The sequence below is a fragment of the Aspergillus uvarum genome (assembly GCF_003184745.1).
Source record: "Aspergillus uvarum CBS 121591 unplaced genomic scaffold BO82scaffold_11, whole genome shotgun sequence".
Taxonomy (NCBI): domain Eukaryota; kingdom Fungi; phylum Ascomycota; class Eurotiomycetes; order Eurotiales; family Aspergillaceae; genus Aspergillus; species Aspergillus uvarum.
In genome coordinates, this window is record NW_020291308.1 from 189,483 (window position 1) to 213,126 (window position 23,644).

Here is a 23,644-nt window from a genome sequence, read left to right on the forward strand (position 1 = left end):
TCTCTCCGATTCTAGCCACATCCCAAGTTCCACCATCTGTATCAAAATGTATATAACTTATGTAGGTATGAAGGTATGCCAACGCAAACCCAGGCATTCTATTTAAGAGCCAACCCTCAAATTAAACCCAGACCAGACCTTACAATACAAAGAACAGTCGAAACCCCATTCTGATCTAAATTGGGTGATTGTGGAGTATGATGCCAAGCCGCAAGCCTCAATATCCTTATTCAACCATAAAATCCTCGATCATGCCATCAAATCATGCATTTTCTTTCATCATTATCATTATCACAAGAAATCTAACTTAGACAACGAATGTAAGTCCAGGAATGGAAGAAAAGGGAATGAACGAAGTAAGGAAAAGAGTGACTAGGAATAAGACTAATAGAGAGTGACATTTCAGAGTAAGAATCATCCAGACACAAGGAAAAGCATAACCATCATTTTTTTTGTTTGGGGAGGGGGGGACAAAAGAGCGTCTCGTCACGTAAAGCCAGAATGAAACCTGGGCATAAAGTGTATGTGTAAATGGATATCATGTGCCAGCCAGATACCTTTGCGACGAAGAACAAGGCGTGTATCAGCATCAGTAAATAGTCAGAATCTTGTCTCGAAAGTGATAGAAGAAAAGGTAAAAAGCCTTTGGATCTTCCGCAACACTGTAAAAACCCTAAACATCATAGGTAACTCAAGGGGGTATCATGACATTCAATCATCAGGTCGACGCAGATAGAAGAAATGACGGCTCCAAAACAAGAAGAAAGAGGAAAAAGACTAAGATCGGACCAAACGTGAAACGCAATATCTCTCAGCCTCGACGGGACTTTCGGTCCATATACCGCGGCCGTCGTGTTGGATCTTCCTCGTCGGAACGAACAGAACCCCTGGATTTAGCTTCCAGTGCAAAGCTCACCGTGGGCGCGTTGGCATTCTCAGCAGACTCTTGAGGCTTGCGCTGCCCAAATTCCTGGGCCATGCGTGTGGGTCTCTCTTTCAAGATCCCACTGGGGGGCATGGCATGCTTGACGGGTGAATGGGGCTCGGGCTTCTTGCTGGAGCCTTTCATCCAGCCGAAGAGTCCAAGGGAACTCCGTCGCTTGTGGTCCTTGATGCTCGCAGTCAACGGTTTGAGTGCAGGGTTTGTTGTGAATGACGAGTCAGTGAAAGAATGGGGAAGAGTTCGGCGAGCCTGGTCCGCCATTCCATCGGCGTAGGTGGGCATGGAAGCGGACAGGTCACGAGGGCCCTCTGAGTATAAATTGACTCTAGACGGCCTGGGCGGGGCATTGTTGCGCGTTTTGTGGATGACTGGCGCAGGTGCACCATCATCACTATCCGTTTGGTCGTCAAATGGTGATGTCTGAAAGCGACGAGCATTTCCTGAGCGACCGAACAGTGGCCGTAGACTGATGCGCTTACGACGCTCCGTGTCTTGCTCTGGCGGTGGTCCGGGCTCTAGAGACTGCAGCTCAAACGTGGGAATGCTGGGGATGTCAGGTTCTCTGAAGCCCGAGTCGATACTATGTCTGCGGCCGAGAAAAGAAGCCTGGCTGGGTGCGCGTGCAACGAACAGACGAGGATTCAACGCAACAGGTCCCAAATGTGTCAACTCAGGCTGCTCTTTCTCTGCCTGAGGAGCAGGCTTGGCTGCTTCAACCCAATCTTGAGGGGTCAATGGCGGCGAAGACGATAGTGTGGCTGAAAGCTCCTCGATCGACCTGGATGGCTTCTTTTGATAGTGTTTGTTATCTATCTTGGAGAGGACCCTTTCCAAGCTATCTTCGTTGTACAGCGCATTGTCACCGTAGTAACCAAAATTGGCCTTTTCAAGGGATTCCCGGTCAAACAGTCGGTCATCCCTAGAGGTGATGCAATTCAATGGAAACAAAGTCGGAGTCACGTCGCCTCCAGCCGTGCTCTGGGATGGCAGCGGAACATCACTGACATTTGCTGTCAGATTGTCACTACCGACACTATGACACGAGCTTCTCTTGGTTGTTAATTCATCAGCGGAACGCGGGCGCCGGAGCCTGAATCCCATTGCAACATCTTGGTCATATTGGCTCTTCTCTGCAATGATGCTCCCATTGGAGCGGCTCGGACACGCAGCGTATGCTGTGCTCATGGTATCAGGTGTGGGTGGCAGCCTTGCCGTTCCGAACACGCTGTCAGTGCGTGTCTTTAGACTAGAGCCGTAAGAGTCGCTATCGGAACTCGTTTTTTTTGGTCCCTTCGGAATGGCAGACTGCATGTTCCGGCGAGGAACATCATCCACAAAGACATCGTGTTGTGGCCGGACCCATGATTCAATGCGGTCTTTGCTTTGGGAGCTTGCAATGCCACAGATCTCTGAGCCATGTGCTGCCGGTTCCTTTCGGATGACAGGTATCTCCAGCTGGTCGAACCCCTCATCACCATCTGATCCAAGGGGGAACAGTTCGCTGCATTCGCTGAGAGCACTAAGTCTCGGCGACCCGAGGTCGAGTGTGTCAGTCATTGACTGCAAGCTTTCTGACTTGGTAATTTCACTCATCGCAGTGTTGAGCTGATCCTCAGGCGCTTCGTATAAGCTCCGGAGCGCCGCTACGCCTTTCTTATCGTCACGTAGAAATGAAGGGGCCCGTTGGAGATGATGGGATGCGGATGAATCTCGGCGAGATCCCGAGAAGATGGTACCGCGTTTCGACGAAATCCTCTCCGGAATTTGAACAGTGGGTTTCGGCTTTGGGGTTGCAATATCGTCATCATCTGGCAGAGCTGTCGAGGGTCTGGATGAATATTCACCACCTTGCAACTCTGTGACCTTGTTTTCGAGAACGCATATCATGCTGACAGCTTCTGTTATTGCCTGGTCGCGCCTATCGATTTCCTGCCTCAGTTCCTCGTTTGATTCCCGCAACCGCTGGTTATCAGCTTCCGCCTCTCGAAGCTCCTGCACTTCCTCTTCCAAGGAGCGCAGGCGCTGGAGCTCTTCCTCCATCTCCTCCATTTTCAGTAGCTTCTTCTCCAATGCCGTCACCTGCTGTACACGATGGAAGATTTCCAGCTTCAAGTCGAAGTTCTGCTTGTTGAGTTTTGAGACATACTGCGTAAAAGAATCAGCAAAGACAGGTCTCCAACGCAGCGGTGGATGCAACCTACCTCACCCATCTCTCTAACACCCATATCATTCGGCTGCCTGGTACCTGACGAGGCCACACTGTGAACTCTACGCTGTTTTTCGGAGCTAGCTTCCCATGATTGAGTTCGAGACTGCGCCTGTGATTGCGCCGGTGACTGGGATGGAGACTTGTTTTTGGGATGAGATCGCTCCGGTGTTCGAGGGTTGCATGGTTTCAATTCGTCTGATCCTCCTTTGGTACTTCGAGTTGCGCGCTGCTCTTTCAACAAATCTTGTAACAAAGCCGAAGAAGGATTGACCAATGTCGCAGTGGGTTCCGGTTCCGGCGTTCCTAGAGATTCCGCAAGCTATCAGCCATTGCCTTTCCAACGTACCGTAAATGGGGGCGGTGTGGGTATCCTACCGTCTCTCGATAGCTGAGGCGTGCGAGGTGTTGCGGTTCGTGGTGTCATTGATATGGGGGATGCGTCATTCAACCATGACATCTCTAGAAAGTGGTTAATTGTTTGGAGTCGGTGTGGAGTCGGGCTGGGGTATATAAGATCGTACCTGAGCTCATCTGCGAGGAGGAATCCATGTTGACAGACCCCTTGACTCGGGCTAGGGCAGGAGGCTTCGGAGGGATAGATTTAACTGCACAGTAAACCGAAACGTCAGTTTTCACACTTCCTTGATGTGTCTCCTATCCCTTGAGCGAATCAAGGGATAATCCCAATGGTGAGAACTCACTCTTGCGTCGCGCACTGTGACTCCGCGACAAGGAGAGGGGATCCTTCGAGGGAGATGTAGCTGGAGATGGATAGGAGCAGTGGCGCAAAGAAGACGGAGTCACTGATTGCACCGAGCTGGTGCTCCGTCTCTGGAGTTTCGTGTCCATTTTCATGGATTGTGGGAACCGTAACAAAAAATAAAAAAAAAAGAGAGCGCGATCCCACTATTCGATGCGCATCACTGGCAAGACGCAGGACACCAGTCTCACTGCAGTAAAACGCAGGATTGTATCCACCAAAGATGCAGGTCAGATTGAAAGAGGGGCTGTAATTCGACCGATAGCGTAAGGAGAAAAAGCAATGTCTCGTCCTGAGGATAAGGAAACGGGCTGGCGAGGCGTTGGGTGACGACAGGACAGGCCCACCGCCTCAGACAAGCTGGCGGGGGGAGCGAGGAGAAGGCAATTGACACAGCCAAAGATAGATGGAAGGATCACTATCGCGACCGTCTAAGGGGGGAAAGATTAGAGGCAGCTGGGCTGCGAACTGGAAGTGAGGGGAGAGAGGAGGAAAGGCGCCAGGAAGGATTGTGACGAGTCGAGCGTGGATCTTCAGATCACACACAGCCAAGACAGGAGAGAAAGAGTGACAGGAAGTGATCCCCACACTGCACGATGGTCGGGGTGTGGGCGCTAAAAAGGTAGTATTGCAATATAGTTGTTATTTGTTACGATTTTAGATATGTAGTTCGGTGGCATGCATTAATAGAGAATGGAATGGATTGCGGTTGCCATGCGACGATGTCGGATGAAATCGAGTCAAGATCTAGCCACGACAAGGGAATTTGGACGCTTAAGCTGAGATCTCGATGATGATTGATATGTTTGAAGGAATGTAATCAATTCTCAGCTGGAGGGGGAGTAATTGGTATTGGAAGAAGAGGAGAAGGGATCCAGAAGTGAGCAATAGACCAGTTACAGTAGTAGATAATGACCTCGAGTGGATTCACGAGTGGAGGAGACTAATTTAGACCCGCGGTTCCTTTCCACTGTTTGCAGTCTTTCCCCTCTTTTCGAGTCTCGACTTTGGGGGAGGTTGGCCAGTTAGCCTACAAGGGCTGGGCGGACCAATCCAGCAGAATCCCTTTCGAGTCTACAGTTCAAGATCGATCGATTGAAACTCGGAATCTTCAACAATTCTAATCAGCTCTCTTTCTCTCTGTCACTAAATCTTACCCCCCTCGTCCCTCTCAATTCTCCGATCTCCTATTGATCTGACTAGACTGCTTCCTCCACTACAATATCTCCCGCCTCATCCGGTTTGTCTCGTCAAATCTGATGTATCATCCTCGGTTGGCCTCACGCTTTCAGCAAAGCCCCATCCTTGGTGCCGTGGTCGACGGTGCGACTCCAGCAATCAGTGCTGTCGACTGGCTTGGTCCCATCGTTCATGCCACGGTTAGCCTGAACGTGGTTTATACCTCGCTAGATCGAGAATCCGGTTCCAAGGTCAACTCCGAACACATTACGCAAAGTTCCCAAAATCCCGATTGCTCCCAGGGGGGCTCTTTTTTGCGCTCATTTCTACTGGCAATTTACAGTTACCTGTCCAGCTGACTGATCCAAAGCCGCAGCAGATCATCTGGGCGGTTTGCTTCCGGAGCGTTGGGATTGTCGCGAGGATCTGCATGGCATTATGCTTCCGCGGCCTCGCTTACATTATTTTTATAGACCTTGGGAACTCGATCATTTCGGTCTTCAAGTGTGAGTACCAGAAAACTGTTGGGCTTCCCACCCGAACGAGGTTTGAGCACCACCACTGTGACTGAGCTTTACCCCCTATCATCACGCGGTTGCCTTCAGAGATCATATCATCGAATCTATACGAACGCGTAGATCATACAATCTTGAGTTGATGACAAGTGGCGATCAGATTTATGTCCTTCGTCTATTGATTTCAACACTTTCCTTGAAATAACGTATCACATTGCTCGAAAAAACAACAAACAGAAAAACACTCGCTTCTAATATGTTGGCGAGCCAGCTCAGCCTTCTTTAGTGTATCTTCACAAACCCGTTCACTCATTTCTTCTTCGACTCCCCAGCCCAGACCCGGGTCTCCTTGGCACTGTCATGCGTAGCTCGGAACACTGTGTGGAATCGATATCAGTAAGAAGGAAAGCCGAAGGCAGGCAGTAGCATCAACGACACCGTCAACAAACGTACACTGTCGTTCCGTCTCGTCCAGACCACGCAGGAAATCCGCCCCTTGGCCCAACGCGCCCTGCGGATTGTGCGCATGGTCGGCGATCTGCGCTGCGCGCTTCTTGAATGTCTGTCGGACGATGAGCGATCCTGTTAACCTCATGCCTCTCGAAAGGAACTCCTGGGGGGTATGGTCATACATTACTCAGAACATCCACCATCTCCTCTTCCTCAAACAGCTCCAGCACCCGTTCGCTCAGACTGTAGAAATGGGGTGCCAGCGAGCGCAAATCCACCGTCCGCGGATCGGCCTTCAATGCGTTCAGGACACGATCCGACAATGCAAATGGGAGATCCAGCGTCACCAGTCGCGAGGTACCCAGCCGTGCACTGAGAGCAATCCCATCAGACAACATCCACAATCAACGGCAATAGTAGACACCAGATTCGCTTACCCGATGGACAGCATCTCCCCCAACCAAAGTGGCAGGTCAATGCGAGTCCCAGCTTTGATCTGGTAGCATGGTCAGTCAAGATAGTGTGCAGAATCCACGAAAAGACGGTTTCCATACATTCTCTCCCGGATTGCCTTCTAGAATGCCAAGACCCGGCACGTCGAGCTCAAATGTGCAGGGCAGTTTCTACATCAGATTTGCCCTCGTCAGTATGTTGGAACGAACACACCAGGCTTCCCCCGCCAACCTACCTGCGCATCGGTTAGGATAGCATCGATATCATAGTAGGCCATTTTGCCGTGGACTTTGATATTCAAGATTTCTTCTTCACCTAGCAGTAGACCGCTCACGCGGAGGGTTTGGCACTGGGCAGGCGAGACTGCGACGCGTCCCCGCAAACCGCGAGAGCACGTGACCACACACCTTATTCGGAATGTGGACCAATGAGATGGCTTCCATATAAGCGAATTAGTATACAATTTTCGAGGCATCTCAAGTGCAAGGAAACTCTCGGTGTATGCGACCGCGCATCGAGGCGATCAGTCTCTGATCACTTTTGTCTTAGTTTGTTACACAACTCAAAATTGTGGATAGTCCATGCGGCGTATGATTCTATCATCTGACTAACTATCTTGCACAAGTGAGAGATTATTGATTAGTGTTCTACACATGCAGGCATGCAATACTACGGGTCTAATATCGCTCCGATCTGTGAGCTGCAAAGTATGCTTTGCCTGGCCTAACGTTCCGAGGGCTCTGAAACGCTATGACAAACGATGGTCTGTTGCAATCACTCATATGTGTAAAGGCTTTTTATAACCCCTGTTTTCTCCGACAGAGCGACGCTTCTTGGATGGTTATCTCACAAATGTCCATCTGAAGACTGTCACTAGTGGTCAGGCAGTCTCTGTGTCTACCTCCTTATCGTAGGGAACTGTAGTAGGCATTGTGCCTCTGAATTTGCGACTGGTGACGAAGCAGCAGGGACGCCTCATGAGATATTGCTTCGAATCCGAGAGGTTGTATGGTTATGTAGAGCTCGGACAAATACACCAAGATCAGTAGCTTCGATCAAAACAAAGTTGATACCACACCATGAAGCCACAGTAGGACCCACACCACCAGACTCATAAGTAACGTCAAATGCAAGAACAACGTCACAAAACAAAAACTCACATGCAACCCATCATGCTCAATGTCAATTGAGATCTAGACATCTAGGGCTGGCGCAGCCCATGACTAATCCAAGTCACATGCCTCTCACCTCCATCATCACGTGCATTCACGGCAATCAATCCATCGCGGCAACCCGCCGTAGGCCGATTTACACCTTTTCCCACAATTTCTAGCTCTGATTTTTTCTCTTTACCGTTCCCCGCGAAAGACAGTCTTCGTCTTGGTCTTGAAGGCCCCGGTTCTTCTGATTCTCCCGTGGGACTGTCTCCTCCCGATGGGCGGATCGCTCGACGCCGCCCAGGACAGTGGACGCTGTCGAGCTCGATGACGATGGCCCCTCCGAGCGGGTCGGCAGTGTACAAGAAGAAAGATGGCACCCTGACCATGTCGCCGGACCAGCAGTCGGTCTCCTGGATCCCGGCGGCTGGAGGTGCGACGGGGACGATCACCATCTCTGTGGCTCAGATAACGAGTGCGTGGGTTTTTTTTGTTCTTTTCGCAGCTTTGTTTAGAACGCGACCGACCCATCTTGCGCTCTTCCTAAGCTATTCTTTTTGCTCAGAGACACTAATAAAATGACGAACAAAATGGAATAGATTTACAGCAGACCCCCGCGACTAGCCCAAAAGTAATGCTGAAGATCCACGTCCTCCCTCCCAACGCACCGGACAACACTCCCGAACAGTACGTCTTCAACTTCACAGCCGGAGCGAATGCGCGAGCCGAGGCGGATGCCATCAAGGATGCGCTGAGCGCGGCCATTCAGGCTGTCAAGGCCGCTCAGGCCGCGCCAACACCTCCTGTAGCTGCTGCTGCTGCTGCTGGTAGCGGCGGCGGCGGAGGCTCCAACGAAGGCGTCTCCGCGGCGATGGCGATGGCGAATGCGATCACGGCCGGAGGGAGTTACGAGAAGCCGTGGGATGACGACAAGCGGCTCCAGGGCGACATGGAGCTGCAGCAGTCGCTGCTCAAGTCGAACCCGCAGCTGCAGCGCATGTTTATGGAGTCGATGGGCACCAAGCCCGAGACGCTCTCCGCGGGCCAGTTCATGAAGCAGTTCTGGTCGACGCGGCTGCACCTGCTGCGCGCCCATGCGATCGAGCGGTCGCAGACGCGCGGCTCCTACAACGTGCTGTCGACGCTCAAGCCGCGGGTGGAGGACAGCGTGACGAAGCTCAACATCAGCAAGGAGCAGATCCAGCTGATCTTCAACCAGCACCCGCTCGTGAAGCAGGTGTACGACGAGAACGTGCCCAAGCTGAGCGAGACGCAGTTTTGGTCGCGGTTCTTCCAGAGCCGGCTGTTCAAGAAGCTGCGCGGCGAGCGGATCTCTGAGACGGACGCGACGGATGCGATTTTGGATAAGTATCTCAAGGCTGACGAGCATGGGAACCTGCGGGATGCGCAGGTCCCGCACTTTTTGGATTTGGCAGGCAACGAGGTCAATCACAGTCAGCGGCGCGGCAATCGCCCCGACCTCGACATGCGGCCGTCCTCCGTGGAGAAGGTCCCGATTATCCGGACGTTGAATAACCTAAGTGAGAAGATTATGGCCAACGTCGCGCCGGCCGATGCGATTCCGCAAGCGAATGACGACACGGAGGATGATATGTACAACGAGCTACAGCTGCGGGATCTGCGGGGCGACGAGGAGCAACGGCGTATCCTGCTGAATGTGAAGGATCAGAGTCGCTTTTTCTCGTCGCAGTCCAAGACAGATGAGGATGAGGAAAGCCGACTGTTTGCTCAGCAGGATCCAAATCGGATCCTAAACGACTTGCGTGGCGAAGTTGACCAGAACCTGCCAGAGGGCGGAATAGTGCCTATAGGGCGCCTTGTGGAACCAGAGGAGGATGATGACGACGACGATGAAAACAAGCAGGCTAGCCAGGTGGGCTCTCGAGCCACCTTAAAACGTGCGTCGAGTCAGATTCTCGAGGCCATCCGCGACCGCCGCACGCAGACCGAGGCGTCAGCGATCTCCGGCACATTCGGCCTGTCGAGTGCGCTGTACGATCGACTCACGCTGACGCATGCGACCTCGACCGAATTCCTGCACCAATTCTGGCAAGCGTTTCTGTCGGGCAACCCCGACCGTGCCGGGGAGGTGGCGTCGCTGGTCGAATCGCTCAACCGGGCCATGGACCGCATCAAGGCCGTGCAGCAAGACGCAGAGGCGGAGCGACAGGTGGAAGTGAACCGACTGCGGCGACACGCCCGAGACGTGCTGGAGGCGACGGGCAAAAAATTGCGGATTAATCTGGCGAATGTCGCTGGCGGGGAGCAGGCCGTGACGCGGTTACTGGGGCCGACGATCCGCGCTTTGGAAACGGCGCTGACGAAGTATAAGGACGCGTTGGCCGAGGAAATGAAGGAGATGCCTCCCGCGTGAGCTTGGCATTGGAGGGAACCATGTATGATAGAACTAGACATAAAATGATGTGAATTATAGCTATTCAACTGCCCCTTCTGAAAGTGAGCAAACAAAGGTTACCTTAGCGTATCGGCATGCCGGGACCCCTCCAAGCCTCGGCCCGCACTCCGTCATTGGCGCGACGTGGCCCATCATCAATCAATCAGCCAACCTCACTTCCGCAACCCGCAATCCGCTCCGCAAGTGACCACGCGACATCAACACTGTTACCACCCCCCATGCTCTAACCCATCCTCCCTACTGTCTCACAAGAAAGCGAACCGGGAAATCGCCAACTATCAAACAATCCCGCACACAATCGCCGTCTCGAGGCAAAAACACCGCAACGAAGATGCTAACCTCCGGCCTCACCAACGCGCCCATCTCCAAGGGCCTCCTCATCTACACGATCGCAGCCTCGGTGGCGCTCGCGATCCTCGACATCAAGCACCTCGCCACTCTCCAGATCACGCCGCACCTCTGGCCGTACGGCCAATACTGGCGGCTGGCGGCGTGGCAGGTCGCGGGGTTCGGCAACTCGACGGAGGCGCTGTTCGCCGCGATGCTGGCCTACCACCTACGGGTGGTGGAGCGGGCGTGGGGGACGCGGAAGATGGCGGTATGCACCTTTACCCGGGCATTTTGGACATCGTCCTTTTCCCCCGTTCCAAACGTGCTGGGATGTCTGCTAACAGCAGCCAAAAAAAATAAAAATAACAATGGATAGACCTTCCTCCTCACCACATTACCCTACACCACCCTCCTCCCTCCGCTCCTCCTCCTGATCCTGCGACCGCTCACCCTCGCGAAGCTGAATGCGCTGCCCTCAGGCCCAACAGCCACGCTCTTCGCGTTACTCGCGCAGTATCACGCGTCGATCCCGCAGACGGTGCGGTATTGTCTTTCCACGGCCACTCCCACACCCACGACGGCCCCGCCTCCGGCTTCGGCGACAGCGCCCACGGAACAAACTACCAACAAAGCAAACCTCGCGATCACGCTCTCCGACAAATCAACCACCTACCTCGTCGCGGCGCAACTCGCCGCCTCGCAGTTCCCGAATCTGCTCCTGCCGGCCGTGGTCGGGTGGGGGGTCGGGCTGGCGTGGCGGACGGAGGCGCTGCCGCTGTTCTTTGTGCCGGGCGGGTATCGGTGGCGGGTGCCGGGGTGGGTGGTTGGGCAGGCAGACCGGAACAGCAGTAGCAGTGGCGGTGCTGGTGGGAGAGAGGGGACGGCTGGTTCTGGGAGCGAGCGGTATGAGGAGTTACGGCGACGGTTGGAGGGGGAGGTTGTTGCTGCTTCGGGGTCGTCGGGGGCCGGAGGAGCTGCAGCTGGATCGGGGGTAGAAGGGGCTGGGGCTGGGGCTGCGCAGCGGTTGAGACGCGGGGTGGGAGCCTAACCTCTCTGTTTGTGGCCAGGTTATGTATTATGGTATGCGGGATTGGGAGGGTTGGATCTGTGATTCCCTGTGAGGGTCATGTCTGAGACTCCGTGGTAAACTAGCTATCTCGGGATACAATAAGAATGTTCTCAAGTTGCTGCCTCACAAAGGGTCCAAGGTGCAGGGTTTATAGTCCAGGAAGAGGCACACGATCAACCGCCCGAGTCGATGACCCGCATATCACAAACAGCAAAGACAAAGGCAAAAAAGCAAAAACACATGTCCTCAGGGAGGATCGAACTCCCGGCCTTGGGATATCCTGGAAGTTGAGGGCTTCCAAGTCATATTCAGTTGATATGAGACCCACGTGATAACCACTACACCATGAAGACATTTGTTGAAGAAGGGGCGGGATTTATGCCGCCATGAGCCTGGCCCAAGGGTTCCTCTGCTGCAAGAACCGTACAACCCAGACTACCTACCTATGCAAGAACCTAACATCCTACCAGACTGGCCAACCCATGTCTATACAACAATCTAACCTCACATAAATAACCATACACCTAAACCACGAATCCTATTCCAAAGTATATACCATATCAAATACTTCTATCTATCCATAAGACTCCCCCGGAACTCCAATCCAAAGAAAATCCTGTCCAACCCAGCTCCATCCATCCAACCACAGCCCAAACAGCTCTCCTCTCAACGCCCACTCCGACTCCGGCGCATATTGTCCTTGCACTCGTTACAATACCATTTCACTGTCCCCAGAAATGTTAGCCGATAACTGAACCCAAGCACCAGAAAAAAAAAGGACATACCATTCTTGCCAGGCGGTTTCGTCAACCCCACACACGACAGATGGAACCACTCGCGCGGGCAGGCATCGTTGTCACACGCCACCATCTCGCCGAAGCTGATCTCATTGCAGTAGCAGTACCGCGGCTCGCCGTCCTCGTCCTCGTCGTCGCCCTCGTGCAGCGACTCCTCCTCCTCTGACACCGCCCGCAGCGGCACCACCACCGGCACGCTGCCGTTCTTCTTGTGCGAGCGTTTCGTGGTTGTGGTGGTGGCGGCGGGAGCGGGATCGGTGCTGCGGGTTGGGCGTACACGCTGCGTCGTTGTCGTGGCGGCCGCAGCGGTGGTGGAAGGTTCTGTGAAGGTCGGCAGCACGGGCGTAGAGGTCTTGGAAGATCGGCCCTTGGGCGGTGGGTTCGGGATTGAAACCGGGGCAGGTGCAGGAGCCGAGGCAGTAGCAGCAGGAGCAGCGATAGTAGCGGCAGCCGGCGGCGGCGCTGGTGTTTCGCTGGGCTCGATGGATGGCGTTGGCTTGCCGCCGTCGGTGTCCTCGCGCTTCGTGCTTACTGGCACAGGTATCTTCGCCACGTCCACGCCCTCGTCGGCCATCTCGCGCGGGGTTTCGTTGACCGAGCTGAGGGTGGCTTCCGGTTTGGCCGTGCTTTCTTTAATGACGGTCTTCGTCTCGGTTGTTTTGTCTTTGATGGGAAAATGTCAGTTGAGACTGCAACAATTGCAGCTGAGAGTCTAGCAGAATACTCACTGTTCCCGGCCATGCGATTGGAGGCGGATGACGATGGGCGCTGACGGCCGTTGTTTGCCTGTCCGGCAGTCTGCTGCGCACGGGAAGACTGCGGTCGTGCCGCCCCAGGGCCTGGACTGGCTGCGTTGCGTGGGATCGTGGCTGCAGCGACAACAGGCGAAGGGGCGAGGATTGGCGAATCGGCCGCAGAATTGGCTTGGTTGTTTCTGTTTGACACCAAAAAGAGTCAGTATCAGCTCGTGTAACAATAACCACAGCAACAAAGAAGACTTTGTTTTTCTCTTGCAACTGCATGATCAGACGGAAAAAAACCCCCTAAGCATTGGCAGCCTTACCTCTTCCGTGAAGCCGCGTTGGCATTTGGCGCACGCGCTCTCTTCTTAGTTGCACCCCCGGCACCGCCAGCGCCAGCACCAGTAGCATCTACATCCTTGGAGCCAGCCCGGCCTGCAGCACCACCTGCAGCACCACCTGCGCCGCTCGCCGACCTCTCCATCGCAGCCCCCGTATCCACAGGCGGTGGCCGCTCGACCTTCCTCCGCTTCGCCTGGCCGGAGGTACTGCCGCCCTGCCCAGCACCACCGACATGCTCACCAGCCTGGCCTCCGGCACCACCACCAGAAGCGGCTCCTCCTGCACCGCCTCTAGCCTTCCCACTCTGTCCTCCCTTCCTGCCGCCACCCCCTCCACCAGCAGCACCCCCGCCAGATCCCCTCGCTCCATCATCCAAATCCGAATCCACATGGCCCGGCCCTTGCCCGGCCCCCGCGCCCCCACGCCGCTGCCTCCTAGCCATAACCGCCTCGCGTCTGGCCTCACTCCGCGACGATCCCTCCGCATCATGGCCCGCTCCATGCCCGTGGGCCCCATGCCCATGTGAATGCCCATGCCCATGTGCCAGTTCCGTCTTGCCGGACCCCGTCGCATCGCGCCGAGGACGGTCCGCCGTCTTCGCGCTACCAGCACCAAGACCCACTAAGCGATTCGAATACGCCCAATGCGATAAGCTGCCCAGGCGGGCCTCGTCACTGATCTCGCCGGCAATGAAGGGGAAGACGGCATCGAGCCGGGTGAGCTGGCGATCGAGCTCGTCGTTCGCATTCGAGATGACATGGTTCTTCTCATCGGCGGTCATCATCAGATCCGACAGCGTGTGCCGGACACGGTCGAAGAGGAGGCGACGGTTCTTGCTGGCGGGGGATTCCGAGGGGGGCTGTTGTTCGTCGATCCGGTTGAATAAGCATCGTGACACAAAATCACCTCAAAGAACCTCCTTTGCAGGAGCAACGCAGAGAGATAATGACAGGGAAAAACATACCATCGACCCAATCCCCAACCCCAAACCATCCCCTCCCTCCCCCTGCCCCTCCCCAAACCCGCCCTCCCCAAGACTCCGCCCCGGATCCCCCGAACCATTTTCAAGAAACCCAGATCCCGAGCCCGAGACAGAAAAAGGAACCGGCCGCGCCTCCGCACTCGCCTTCAGCAACTGCAACAGATTCTCCTCCAGCGCCCACGCCTTGGCGTCCACCTCCTTGAGCAGGGAATTATGCCGCCGGAACTCCCGCGGCAGCGCCGTGATGGCGTCCGTGAAGTGCGTGAGCGCCGGGTAGAAGCCGTGCGGGATGGCGGTGGTGGCATTGACCGCGGCGTGGTCGGCGGCGGAGGAGCGGTGGAGCCCAGAAGCGCCGGTGGTGGTGCCGTGGCCGAAGGCGAAGGAGGACCGGGATTGCGTCTTGGAGGTGCGGGAGGGGTTGGTGCGCGTCTGCCGGGTTTTTGTTGTTGTTGTCGTTGTCGTCGTCGTGGTCGTTGCCGTGGCTGCGGTTGTGGTTGTGGGATTGGCGTGCGTTGTGGAGGAGCCGCCAGCGGCGGTTGGGAGATTGGGTGGAAGTGTGGTGGACATTCTTGTGGATTTCTCAAGTAGGTCTTGTCGCTGGATCGAGAGGTTGTTCTAGTGGGAAAGAAAGAGAAAGAAACCTAGAAAGTAGAGACGGGGGGAAAGAGAGAGAGAGGAAAAGTGGAGGAGAAATGAGGATAAGAGAAGAAAGAGGATTTGCCTCATGCACCTCAGTGAAACACACAATCCAGCTGAAATTGTGAATTGATCCAGCTATTGGAGTGAGTTTCAGACGGAAACAGCACTGCTGATGCGATTAACCCACGAAAATCACCATAGGCGCAACATGCATTTGAGAACGCAGAAGAAGTTGTAGCGCCGAAGATTAAGTGCTGGCTTGCGGTGCGGAGAAGGAATGAGCCCCATCAGGTGATTGACGCCTGTATTTCCAGGCATCACAATTCCTTAGTCAGAACCGGGTGTCAACACAGAAAATGACATCACTTGTCCGTATCGAGGGGTTGCTACGAACGCCGGCTGAAAACTTGGAACCTAAACGACTCAACAAGACCAAAACTGAACCGAGGAAATTATATCAATGTCTAAATTTACACGCGTGCGCTAAACACATGCAAGGTATCGGCAGGCCAGACCATCTAACATGTGCAAAGAACGGTACACCAAAGCTCCGACACACGCAAGCATGACTTGTTGTATAACCATCGTACACTATGCTTTGTAGACAAAGGAAAAAAACCATACAGTGAAGACCTAAATGAGTTGACACAAACTAGCTCCTTCCGCCAAACCAAGAAAAAATGTCCCAAAAAACACTCTACTCGCCCTTCAGGCGCTCCTGGTGGACGCTGAAGGCATCCTCGAGGAACTCCTGCTCCTCCTTCAAGTGAACGGACTTGAGACCAGTGGCCACAGAGGCACTAGGGGCACGACCAGCGTAGAGGACGTGGCGGCGGTTGTGATGCTCGGTCTGGTTCAACAGAGTCTCGATACGAGGCTGAGTGTAGCTCCAGGCACCGGCGTTCAGGGGCTCCTCCTGGCACCAGACGATGTTGCGGGCGTTGGGGTAGCTGTCGAGGTTCTCCTTCAGCTGAGCCCAAGGGAAGGGGTGCAGCTGCTCAATGCGGGTGATGGCGGTGTTGCGGATGTTGTTAGCCTCACGGTGCTTCTGAAGAGCAGCATAAACCTGGCCAGAGCACAGGATAACACGCTCGATCTTCTCAGGCTCATCGATCTCCTTGCCGTGGCCCTCATCGGGAATGATCCACTGGAAGTGGGACTCGCCAGTGAAGTTCTCAATGTCAGAGCGGGCAATGGGGTGACGGAGGAGGGATTTGGAGAAGAAGAGCACAAGAGCTGTGACTAGAGTCAGCTTGAAACAGAATGACAGAGGATAGGGAAAACATACGCTTGCGGAATTGACGGTGGATCTGGCGACGCAGGATGTGGAACAGGTTGGCAGGGCTGGTCATGCAAGCAATCTGCATGTTGCAGTCCTGGTGCTGGCGGTCAAGCTTGTCCGCGGAGGGGAAGATACGGGGCTCCTCGTTGCAAAGCTGCAGCCAGCGCTCCATTCTGCCGGAAGAGTGCTCGGGACCCTGGCCGTCGTAACCGTGGGGCAGAGACACGACGAGACCAGAGCGCTGGAGCCACTTGGACTCTCCGGAGGCGATGAACTGATCGATGATGACCTGAGCGTTGTTGGCAAAGTCACCGAACTGGGCCTCCCACATGACAAGAGCGTTGGGAGAGGTCAGGGAGTAACCGTATTCGAAACCCAGACTGCAGGTCGATTAGCATGAGTAGGAGACTTCAACCTGTAATATGAAGGCAAGAACTTACCATCCGAATTCACTGAGGGAGGAGTTGGAAATAACAAAGCTACCCTGCTTCTCGGAGACGTCCTGGAGAGGGGTGTAGGTAGTCTCGTTCTCCTGGTCGTGGAGAACAGCGTGGCGCTGGGAGAAAGTACCACGCTCAACATCCTGACCGGAAACACGGACATGGTAGCCCTCAGACACGAGAGAGCCGAAGGCAAGAGCCTCAGCAGTAGCCCAGTCAATGTTCTTGCCCTCGTCAACGGTCTTCTTGCGGTTGGCCAGGATACGCTTAAGGTTGCGGTGGAGAGTGAAGCCCTCAGGAGCACCGCTGATCTTGCCAGCAATGTGCTGCAGAAGAGAGGTGTCAACACCGGTGGGGAGGTGAGGCAGAACCTCGTTGGCCAGCTCCTTGGGGGTCTTGAAGCCGTTCCAGGCAGACGTGAGCCACTCCTTGCCGGTGGGCTGGTAGTCCTTGCTGCGGTCGAAGCTGTCGTTCAGCATGCCCCAGACCCACTTCTTGTGCTCGTCAATGTCCTCCTTGGTGAAGGTACCCTCCGCGATGAGCTTCTCGACGTACTTGTCGAGCTGAGCCTTCTGCTGAGCAATGCGCTTGTACATCAGGGGCTGGGTGAAGGAGGGCTGATCGGTCTCGTTGTGACCCTGCTTACGGTAGCAGACAATGTCAATGACAACATCGCTCTTGAACTCGGCGCGCCAGTCAGCGGCGACCTGGCAGACGTAGTTGACAGCCTCAACATCATCGGCGTTGACGTGGAAGACGGGAGCATCGATGGACTTGGCGATGTCGGAGCAGTAGGGGGTGGAACGCGAGTAACGGGGATCGGTGGTGAAACCAATTTGGTTGTTCACGATGATGTGAATGGTACCACCGGTGGAGTAGGCAGGGAGGGAGTGGAAGCCCATGGTCTCGTAGACGACACCCTGACCAGCAAAGGCAGCATCACCGTGGAGGAGGACACCCATGGCGGAGTCGAAGTTGGACTCGTCCTTGTTGTAGTGCTGGATCGAGCGGGTCTTTCCGAGAACGACGGGGTCCTCAGCCTCCAAGTGGGAGGGGTTGGCGACCAAAGAAAGCTGCACGCGCTTACCCGAGGGGGTCGGGCGCTCGAAGTTCATACCCAGGTGGTACTTGACATCACCGGAGCCCTCGTCGGACGGCTCGGCGGAACCAGCGAATTCGCTGAAGATGGACTCGTTGGGCTTACGGACGACGTTGGAGAGGACGTTCAAGCGACCACGGTGGGGCATACCGATGACAATGTCCTTGATACCGTAATCGACACTGCGGTCGATCAAGGCCTTCATACCGGGCACCAGGGTTTCGCAACCCTCCAGACCGAAACGCTTGTCATTGGGGAACTTGGTGGCAAGGAAGGACTCGAAGCTGTGAGACCAGATCAAGCGGTCGAGGATACGGCGCTTGTCATCGACAGAGTACTTGTAGGGCTCGGGGACCTCGAAGCGGTCACGAATCCAGTCGCAAGGTTTACGGTCGGGGATGTGGATGTATTCAACACCGTAAGATCCGCAGTAGATCTTCTCGCAGGTAGCGATGATCTCGCGCAGAGTCATCTTCTTGCGGCTCTCAGTCGCGAAGCGGGGCAGGATACCGGGGCCAAGAGTGAACTCCTCGTCGAGATCACGCTCGGTGAAACCGTAGTGGTCGAGCTCGAGCTCCTTGGGCTTGTTGTAGCCGAAAGCCTCGGCCTCACCACGGATACCAAGGGGATCAATCTTGGCCTTGTGGTGACCACGAGCCTGGTAGGCACGTACCAAAAGCTGAACCTTCAAGTGATTCGTGACATCGGTACCAGCTGCGAAGCTAAGACCCTCACCGGGCATGTTTTGAGGGACACCGCCGGTAGGGGTGGGAACGAGCGTGGGAGGGGGCTGGAAAGCCTGCGAAACGGGCATCTTGCCCTCCTCCATGTTCTTGAAATACGTTTGCCATGAGATGTGAACGCTGGACGGGTCGTTCTTCCATGCCAAGTACATCTCATCAACATAGTTGGCGGTGTTTCCGGAGAGGAAAGAATCGTTGGCATCAACGCCCTCAGCGGACTGGGCGTAGTAACGTTTGCTGTTGACCACCGCCAGAGGACGGCGAGTGGTCAAGCCGAGTTTTGAGCTGCGGAAAGACACATTTCTGGCGCTGGAAGCGAGGGAGATGGATCTTGTGCAGGCGGAGCGCAAACCGCTGTTAGCGGCCTTGACGGCTGTGGAGCGAAACATGGCGGGAATTTTTTCTAATGCGTTTTGCGACGAGCTTGAGATGATAGAAAGACAGATAGAGGTTGCGGAGGGGGAGCTGCTTAATCTGTTGACGCGTCAATTGGTATGTTAGCTAGAGCTTCATCTTGCAGTCATCGCTGCGGGATTTTTTTTCTGGCGGACCAAAGGAACACGCACGCTGGGAGAAGAAGGGTTTCTAGGATCGAAAGCAGGTGTCGACTATTGTTGCCGTAGCACCTGAGCAAAAACGGGACTCATCAGAGAGTGAACACACTCTCAATAAACAAAAGGGGTTCAAGAGGGGAAGCCTCTAGGTGTTTGAAGGTAGGGTGGAGTAGAGAGAGTAGTAGTAATGGAAGAGAGGAGATGGGAACGGAGAATGGGATGGGAGGGAACTTGGAACTGGCAGCAGCAGCCAGGCAAGGCAGAGGTTTGCCGAGAATGGTACGGAGGTACGGCTATGACGGCCAGCGCAGCTGTGGCTGATGCCTTTTGCAGGTGCGGCCACAGCTGACTCATCCCGCTTTGTCCGTTCTCTCAGCGGACCGAGGGAATTCTCCCTTTTCATGCAGTCGCCAGCAGTGACCAGCAGCGCGGATGCCCAGCGATGCCCAGCAGTGGCGGGCCGGACTTCCCGGTTGCGGTTAAGCAGTTGCACCGCCACACCCGGCTATGAGCATTTCCCGGGCCGGGTTTTTGCGGGAGGGCACGTGGACCCAATGACATCAAATGCAGGCAGGGCACGCGGAACACTCGAGGGCTGCTGGACAGCCCTGCTGGTCAGAGGATCTACAAATAAGAAAGCCTAGTCTCGGTTTTACCCCAGATCCAGAGCAGCAAACTTGATCGGCAGCGAGTCAGAAGACCTTCCTTACGGGAATCATATCATGCGCGCTGACAAAATCACGGGGTTCCATTCGCTAACGGTACAGTACAAACAAGCCGCTGCCTTGCGCGGCGAGGAGGTATTATATAGTGGGCATGAACATCATTATGTAAATAGGGCAAACGGCCAAGATGAGTTATATACCGTGATGGTTTCGCCTGTATCTCATCTCCCGGACTGTTCAACATAGTGAAACCCTGGGCGGTCAGATAGAGGAACAGTTCTCCTCCTCGCTCAATGAAGGATCCATCCGCTGTTCCGCGGAGGCGTGTGACCATCGCAGTTTCTCCGATTTCTCAATGGGAGACTCTGCGGCATCAGAGCTACAGAATGCATCCGGGGGAGCTGTCAGAATCGTGGGACTCGCATCGGAGATGTAGCTCGCGCGGTTGGACGATGTATGGAGATAGGGCGGGGGACTGCCGCTGCCGCTGCGGAGGCTTCCATTGCTCCCGCCCCAGGCGCCCCGTCGAAGGCGCATCAACGCGCTCAGGGACATCTCGTCGTCCATACTACTCGCGAGGTCGACCAATTGAGCGAGCCCGGGACTCGGCAGCGCTGGGTTCGTAGCACCATGAGCCGTCAGCGAGATGACCGAGTTGCGCGTGCTCCATTCACTCCGCTCGGTGATGGGGGTGAGACTGGGCTCGCGGAACTTGCCCCGGCTGCTGAAGCTCCGCGAGATCCCCTCAACGCCCCGGGGACCGAAGTAGCCGCCGTTGGTGAGCTCCGTGCTGCAGGTCCCCAGAGACTGTGCGTAGAATCCGAACTCTTGGCCGTAGAAACCGTCATCGTCATTCTCGAGCGCTTCAGCGTTGGCCGCGGCAATGATCAGGTCATCGTACAGCAAGGCGTCATTATCATCGTAGTCGAAATCGTCTAATACTTCGTCGAAGCCCAACCCATCAACAGCCTGGCTTAAATGGCTGTCGTCCGATATCAGCCCGGAAGGGGTGTCCATCGTCTGCGCTGTGCTTGTCTGACCGACGGACCGCTCGCTAATGCTCACAGAGCGCCCGAACCTCTCGTGTAAGGAAGTGTCGTTGGCCACTTTGGCCAGAGCGTCGTGGAAGGCCCCGAGGTTGTACTCGGATAAGACTCCGCCATGCGGTTTGGAAGGCGCAAGGTCCGTGAGTGCCTCAAGGGTGTGGCTGTAAATCCTAGAAGTGTCTGCTTGATACTCGCTCGCTATGCTGGGAGCATGCCTGAGACCGCCATTGTGCTCCAATAGTGGCTCCTCATGTTCGGCGAGACTCGCAGAGGTTTCGTTCTCCTCCGCCTTCACTGGCGGGTTAGACACGGGACGTTCAGCTACCGGCTTCCGCTCATAAAGATGACTTGTTTCGTCATCAAAGACCGACTCGTCAAACCTCTCGCCCTGAGTAGTCAGCTCACCGAACTCTCCATCATCGAAATACAAATCATCATCGTCCTCTTGTATCGGCTGCGGAGCGACCGGCTTCCGCTCATATAGATGGCTAGTTTCATCGTCAAATACCGACTCATCAAATTTCTCCCCTTCAGTGGTCAGGTCACCGAACTCCCCATCGTCAAAATACAGATCGTCGTCGTCGTCGTCGTCGACAATCGGCTGTGGAGCCATCGGCTGTACACTCTGAACCAACTGCGGAGTCTCAACAGACGATGCCGTCGCCGTAGGCAAAGACTGAATGCCGCGATCCTGCTCAGGAGCCGCAGCCGGCTCTCCGTTCGACAGGTTTGGGGAACTGTCCGCCACAGGAGCCGGAGAATCCCCAGCACCATCATACCCCGGAATCCCGGGCGTTAGCGGGCTCGCAACGACCGGAGACAGCTCGGGAGCCAGCCACGACTTGTTAAGGATGTTGCCTGTGCCCGAAAAGCCCTGGAACTCGTAGTCCTCGTCTGCATCGACGTTCACGCCGGGGATCTTCTCTTCGAAGTCGTACATGTCATCGAGAATATCGGCATCAAAGTCTTCGCCATCGCTGAAGCCCGGATCCTCCAACTGGGCCTTGGCCCTTCTCGCGGCCTCCTTTTCCTTATGTTTCTCCTCCAGCAGCTTCTCCTGCGCCGACGACTCCACACCGTTCATATCAAAACTGAACCGAGACGCATTGCTCTTGAAATGCTTGGGCAGGCCCAGGGACTGGTGCGGCATCATCTCGATGGTGTCCTCGTCATGCCCAGCGGCAGGCTCCTGTTGAACCTCGGGCTGGTCTTCTGTATCTTCCTTAGTTCGCACCTGCTCATCGGGCGACTCCGCCGGTCCGCTCTCCTCTGGGATCGTTGAGGGCAGCTTCCGAGCAAACACGGGGAGCGCGCGGGAGTCGCTTTCCGCCAGCGAAGGATCTGTCAACAAAGAGGACTGGAGATAGGCTTTGCTCTCGACCTGCAACACCTGCTGGTTGTCCTCCTCGAAGTGCTCTTTGAACACGGGTGAGTATTGCGTGTGCCGCTTTGCTTGCTCACTGTGCTGGGCAGCGTGGGCGGCCTGATCCGCACAAGGTGCAATCGGCTCGTTGGACGATTGATGATAGGTGTCGCGGAGCAGTACCGGAGGCGTGGAGTGATTGCGACGCGGACGCGGCGCAGAGAAGTCATGGACGATCTTCCCGCGAATCCGGGGATCGTAATCGTCGGGGATCGCGGGGACCAAGTTGCGGGCAGAGTTCGTGGTGTCAGCGGTGCGGAGGCTTGTTCCTTGGTGCGAGCGCCGTCGGGCGAGGAGTGACATGGGATTCAGTAGATGCAGCCTGGTTTTGCCCGACTTGTGATAGCCATGTTCTGAGCCCAGATTGTCCCGATCTCCCTGCCGACGATGGCTGCCGCCATCACTCTTGTAGTCGCGCTGCGCGGTGGCGACCTTGTCGGCGGACGATGTTATATCGGGAGAGGTCTTGAACCTGAAGGGGTGACTCGAGGACGGCATGCTGGGGGTCGAGTATCGTTTGAGGTGGGGATCGGAGGGTTGGTGATTCGAAGAAAGTAGGTTTTTGCCTATGGAAAGTCGAAACGGAGAGCTCGTTCGGGGGATGTCTCCATCCCCATGGTGCGGACGCGAAACTGTGAAGGATGCCTGCGAGTAATTGGACTGGGAGGTGAGGGCTGGGTCTCGGTCGCGATCTTCGGAGCTGGAGTCGCGCAGAGCGTGATTCTCGAACGACGAGGAGGACACTGCAAGGTTGGCTGAGGAAGAAGCGGGCGCATGGACTGGGCTCGCTGACACGGTAACTGCTCTCTTCGAATCCGAGGTCGAGTCGATTGGGCTCGGTCCTTCGGCGGCTGGTGAGGGGTCGGCGAAAGCGGGAAGATTTGTGTTATTCGGAATGACGGGGAGCTGGGAAGGAGTGTTGGATACCAGGCCCTTCGCCGTGGGCTGCACAACGGACGACGAAACGAGGGATGCGCTCGATCGGCGGTGGTCGCGACGCCAGTAGGAGAAGACTGTGGAGGGGGCCATGATGAGGAATGCGCCAGGAACACCTGGAGGTGCATCCGGGTGAAGGTTAGCGTCTAGAATGTGAGGAATCGCATCCAGACCATATTTTTTGCGAGTTGCTTGGATCGTCCTGGGCAGGAATGTGAGATCAGAAGTTTAAGCGGATATGTACACGTAGAGAAGATAGCGTCTGCCTGTGGAGAAGCTAGAGAAGAAGAATGGAAGAGAGAAAGAATCAATCATTACGGAGTAGAGTATGGATGGATGATGCAGGATAATTTGCCGTGGGGCAATTCCAGGTCTACCTTAGTCTCCATGTCTCACCCGGCGCGCGGGCGGCCGTCCAATGGTTGAGATTCAAGGGGGGAAAAACCGTTTGATT

At 55.3% G+C, this 23,644-nt stretch overlaps 7 protein-coding genes and 1 non-coding gene across 8 annotated transcripts; 2 read left to right on the plus strand and 6 right to left on the minus strand.

Moving 5' to 3' along the window:
- Window positions 1-773: 773 nt before the first annotated feature.
- Window positions 774-4,135, minus strand: BO82DRAFT_17029 (uncharacterized protein). The gene is made up of 5 exons (XM_025630341.1): window positions 3,854-4,135; window positions 3,674-3,757; window positions 3,528-3,611; window positions 3,145-3,455; window positions 774-3,088 (listed from the first exon to the last, which is right to left on the minus strand). The coding sequence occupies exons 1-5, from the start codon at window positions 4,005-4,007 to the stop codon at window positions 812-814; spliced, it is 2,910 nt and encodes a 969-aa protein (XP_025494557.1). The 5' UTR covers window positions 4,008-4,135; the 3' UTR covers window positions 774-811.
- Window positions 4,136-5,812: 1,677 nt separating this feature from the next.
- On the minus strand, window positions 5,813-6,836 carry psf3 (DNA replication protein PSF3). The gene is made up of 6 exons (XM_025632179.1): window positions 6,745-6,836; window positions 6,611-6,679; window positions 6,494-6,552; window positions 6,239-6,428; window positions 6,060-6,168; window positions 5,813-5,983 (listed from the first exon to the last, which is right to left on the minus strand). The coding sequence occupies exons 1-6, from the start codon at window positions 6,784-6,786 to the stop codon at window positions 5,916-5,918; spliced, it is 537 nt and encodes a 178-aa protein (XP_025494558.1). The 5' UTR covers window positions 6,787-6,836; the 3' UTR covers window positions 5,813-5,915.
- Window positions 6,837-7,842: 1,006 nt separating this feature from the next.
- On the plus strand, window positions 7,843-10,121 carry BO82DRAFT_329668 (TFIIH subunit TFB1 family protein). The gene is made up of 2 exons (XM_025633066.1): window positions 7,843-8,141; window positions 8,266-10,121. The coding sequence occupies exons 1-2, from the start codon at window positions 7,994-7,996 to the stop codon at window positions 10,059-10,061; spliced, it is 1,944 nt and encodes a 647-aa protein (XP_025494559.1). The 5' UTR covers window positions 7,843-7,993; the 3' UTR covers window positions 10,062-10,121.
- A 145-nt stretch (window positions 10,122-10,266) lies between these two features.
- Window positions 10,267-11,810, plus strand: dscB. Its single transcript, XM_025637865.1, has 3 exons — window positions 10,267-10,701; window positions 10,810-11,424; window positions 11,501-11,810. The coding sequence occupies exons 1-3, from the start codon at window positions 10,435-10,437 to the stop codon at window positions 11,552-11,554; spliced, it is 936 nt and encodes a 311-aa protein (XP_025494560.1). The 5' UTR covers window positions 10,267-10,434; the 3' UTR covers window positions 11,555-11,810.
- BO82DRAFT_t91 lies at window positions 11,744-11,855 on the minus strand. Its single transcript has one exon. It is a non-coding gene; the product is annotated as a tRNA-Met (tRNA).
- Window positions 11,856-12,025: 170 nt separating this feature from the next.
- On the minus strand, window positions 12,026-15,221 carry BO82DRAFT_329674 (putative PHD finger domain protein (Ing1)). Its single transcript, XM_025633067.1, has 6 exons — window positions 14,475-15,221; window positions 13,496-14,240; window positions 13,363-13,450; window positions 13,028-13,233; window positions 12,288-12,962; window positions 12,026-12,227 (listed from the first exon to the last, which is right to left on the minus strand). The coding sequence occupies exons 1-6, from the start codon at window positions 14,928-14,930 to the stop codon at window positions 12,169-12,171; spliced, it is 2,229 nt and encodes a 742-aa protein (XP_025494561.1). The 5' UTR covers window positions 14,931-15,221; the 3' UTR covers window positions 12,026-12,168.
- A 1,304-nt stretch (window positions 15,222-16,525) lies between these two features.
- kgd1 (alpha-ketoglutarate dehydrogenase KGD1) lies at window positions 16,526-19,207 on the minus strand. The gene has a single exon (XM_025634556.1). The coding sequence runs from the start codon at window positions 18,953-18,955 to the stop codon at window positions 16,721-16,723; it is 2,235 nt and encodes a 744-aa protein (XP_025494562.1). The 5' UTR covers window positions 18,956-19,207; the 3' UTR covers window positions 16,526-16,720.
- Window positions 19,208-19,856: 649 nt separating this feature from the next.
- BO82DRAFT_351948 (uncharacterized protein) lies at window positions 19,857-23,448 on the minus strand. The gene has a single exon (XM_025634557.1). The coding sequence runs from the start codon at window positions 23,281-23,283 to the stop codon at window positions 20,047-20,049; it is 3,237 nt and encodes a 1,078-aa protein (XP_025494563.1). The 5' UTR covers window positions 23,284-23,448; the 3' UTR covers window positions 19,857-20,046.
- Between the last annotated feature and the right edge of the window lie 196 nt (window positions 23,449-23,644).

What these genes read in the sequence shown, in the direction of transcription:
- psf3 (XM_025632179.1), bottom strand. Translation starts at nt 6,786, where the DNA reads ATGGCCTACTATGATATCGATGCTATCCTAACCGATGCGCAG. An exon ending in AAGGCAATCCGGGAGAGAAT is followed by an intron (nt 6,553 to 6,610) that starts GTATGGAAACCG and finishes CCATGCTACCAG; the next exon opens with ATCAAAGCTGGGACTCGCAT. An exon ending in TGGTGGATGTTCTGAGTAAT is followed by an intron (nt 6,169 to 6,238) that starts GTATGACCATAC and finishes ATCGTCCGACAG; the next exon opens with ACATTCAAGAAGCGCGCAGC.
- BO82DRAFT_351948 (XM_025634557.1), bottom strand. Translation starts at nt 23,283, where the DNA reads ATGGCCCCCTCCACAGTCTTCTCCTACTGGCGTCGCGACCACCGCCGA.
- BO82DRAFT_329668 (XM_025633066.1), top strand. Translation starts at nt 7,994, where the DNA reads ATGACGATGGCCCCTCCGAGCGGGTCGGCAGTGTACAAGAAGAAAGAT. An exon ending in CTCTGTGGCTCAGATAACGA is followed by an intron (nt 8,142 to 8,265) that starts GTGCGTGGGTTT and finishes AAAATGGAATAG; the next exon opens with ATTTACAGCAGACCCCCGCG.
- BO82DRAFT_329674 (XM_025633067.1), bottom strand. Translation starts at nt 14,930, where the DNA reads ATGTCCACCACACTTCCACCCAATCTCCCAACCGCCGCTGGCGGCTCC. An exon ending in CGCGGCCGGTTCCTTTTTCT is followed by an intron (nt 14,241 to 14,474) that starts GTCTCGGGCTCG and finishes GACGAACAACAG; the next exon opens with CCCCCCTCGGAATCCCCCGC. An exon ending in GAAACCGCCTGGCAAGAATG is followed by an intron (nt 12,228 to 12,287) that starts GTATGTCCTTTT and finishes TTCTGGGGACAG; the next exon opens with TGAAATGGTATTGTAACGAG.
- kgd1 (XM_025634556.1), bottom strand. Translation starts at nt 18,955, where the DNA reads ATGTTTCGCTCCACAGCCGTCAAGGCCGCTAACAGCGGTTTGCGCTCC.
- dscB (XM_025637865.1), top strand. Translation starts at nt 10,435, where the DNA reads ATGCTAACCTCCGGCCTCACCAACGCGCCCATCTCCAAGGGCCTCCTC. An exon ending in GGGGGACGCGGAAGATGGCG is followed by an intron (nt 10,702 to 10,809) that starts GTATGCACCTTT and finishes AACAATGGATAG; the next exon opens with ACCTTCCTCCTCACCACATT. An exon ending in GAGCTGCAGCTGGATCGGGG is followed by an intron (nt 11,425 to 11,500) that starts GTAGAAGGGGCT and finishes GTTTGTGGCCAG; the next exon opens with GTTATGTATTATGGTATGCG.
- BO82DRAFT_17029 (XM_025630341.1), bottom strand. Translation starts at nt 4,007, where the DNA reads ATGAAAATGGACACGAAACTCCAGAGACGGAGCACCAGCTCGGTGCAA. An exon ending in CTCCTCGCAGATGAGCTCAG is followed by an intron (nt 3,612 to 3,673) that starts GTACGATCTTAT and finishes ACCACTTTCTAG; the next exon opens with AGATGTCATGGTTGAATGAC. An exon ending in GTGTTAGAGAGATGGGTGAG is followed by an intron (nt 3,089 to 3,144) that starts GTAGGTTGCATC and finishes TCTTTTACGCAG; the next exon opens with TATGTCTCAAAACTCAACAA.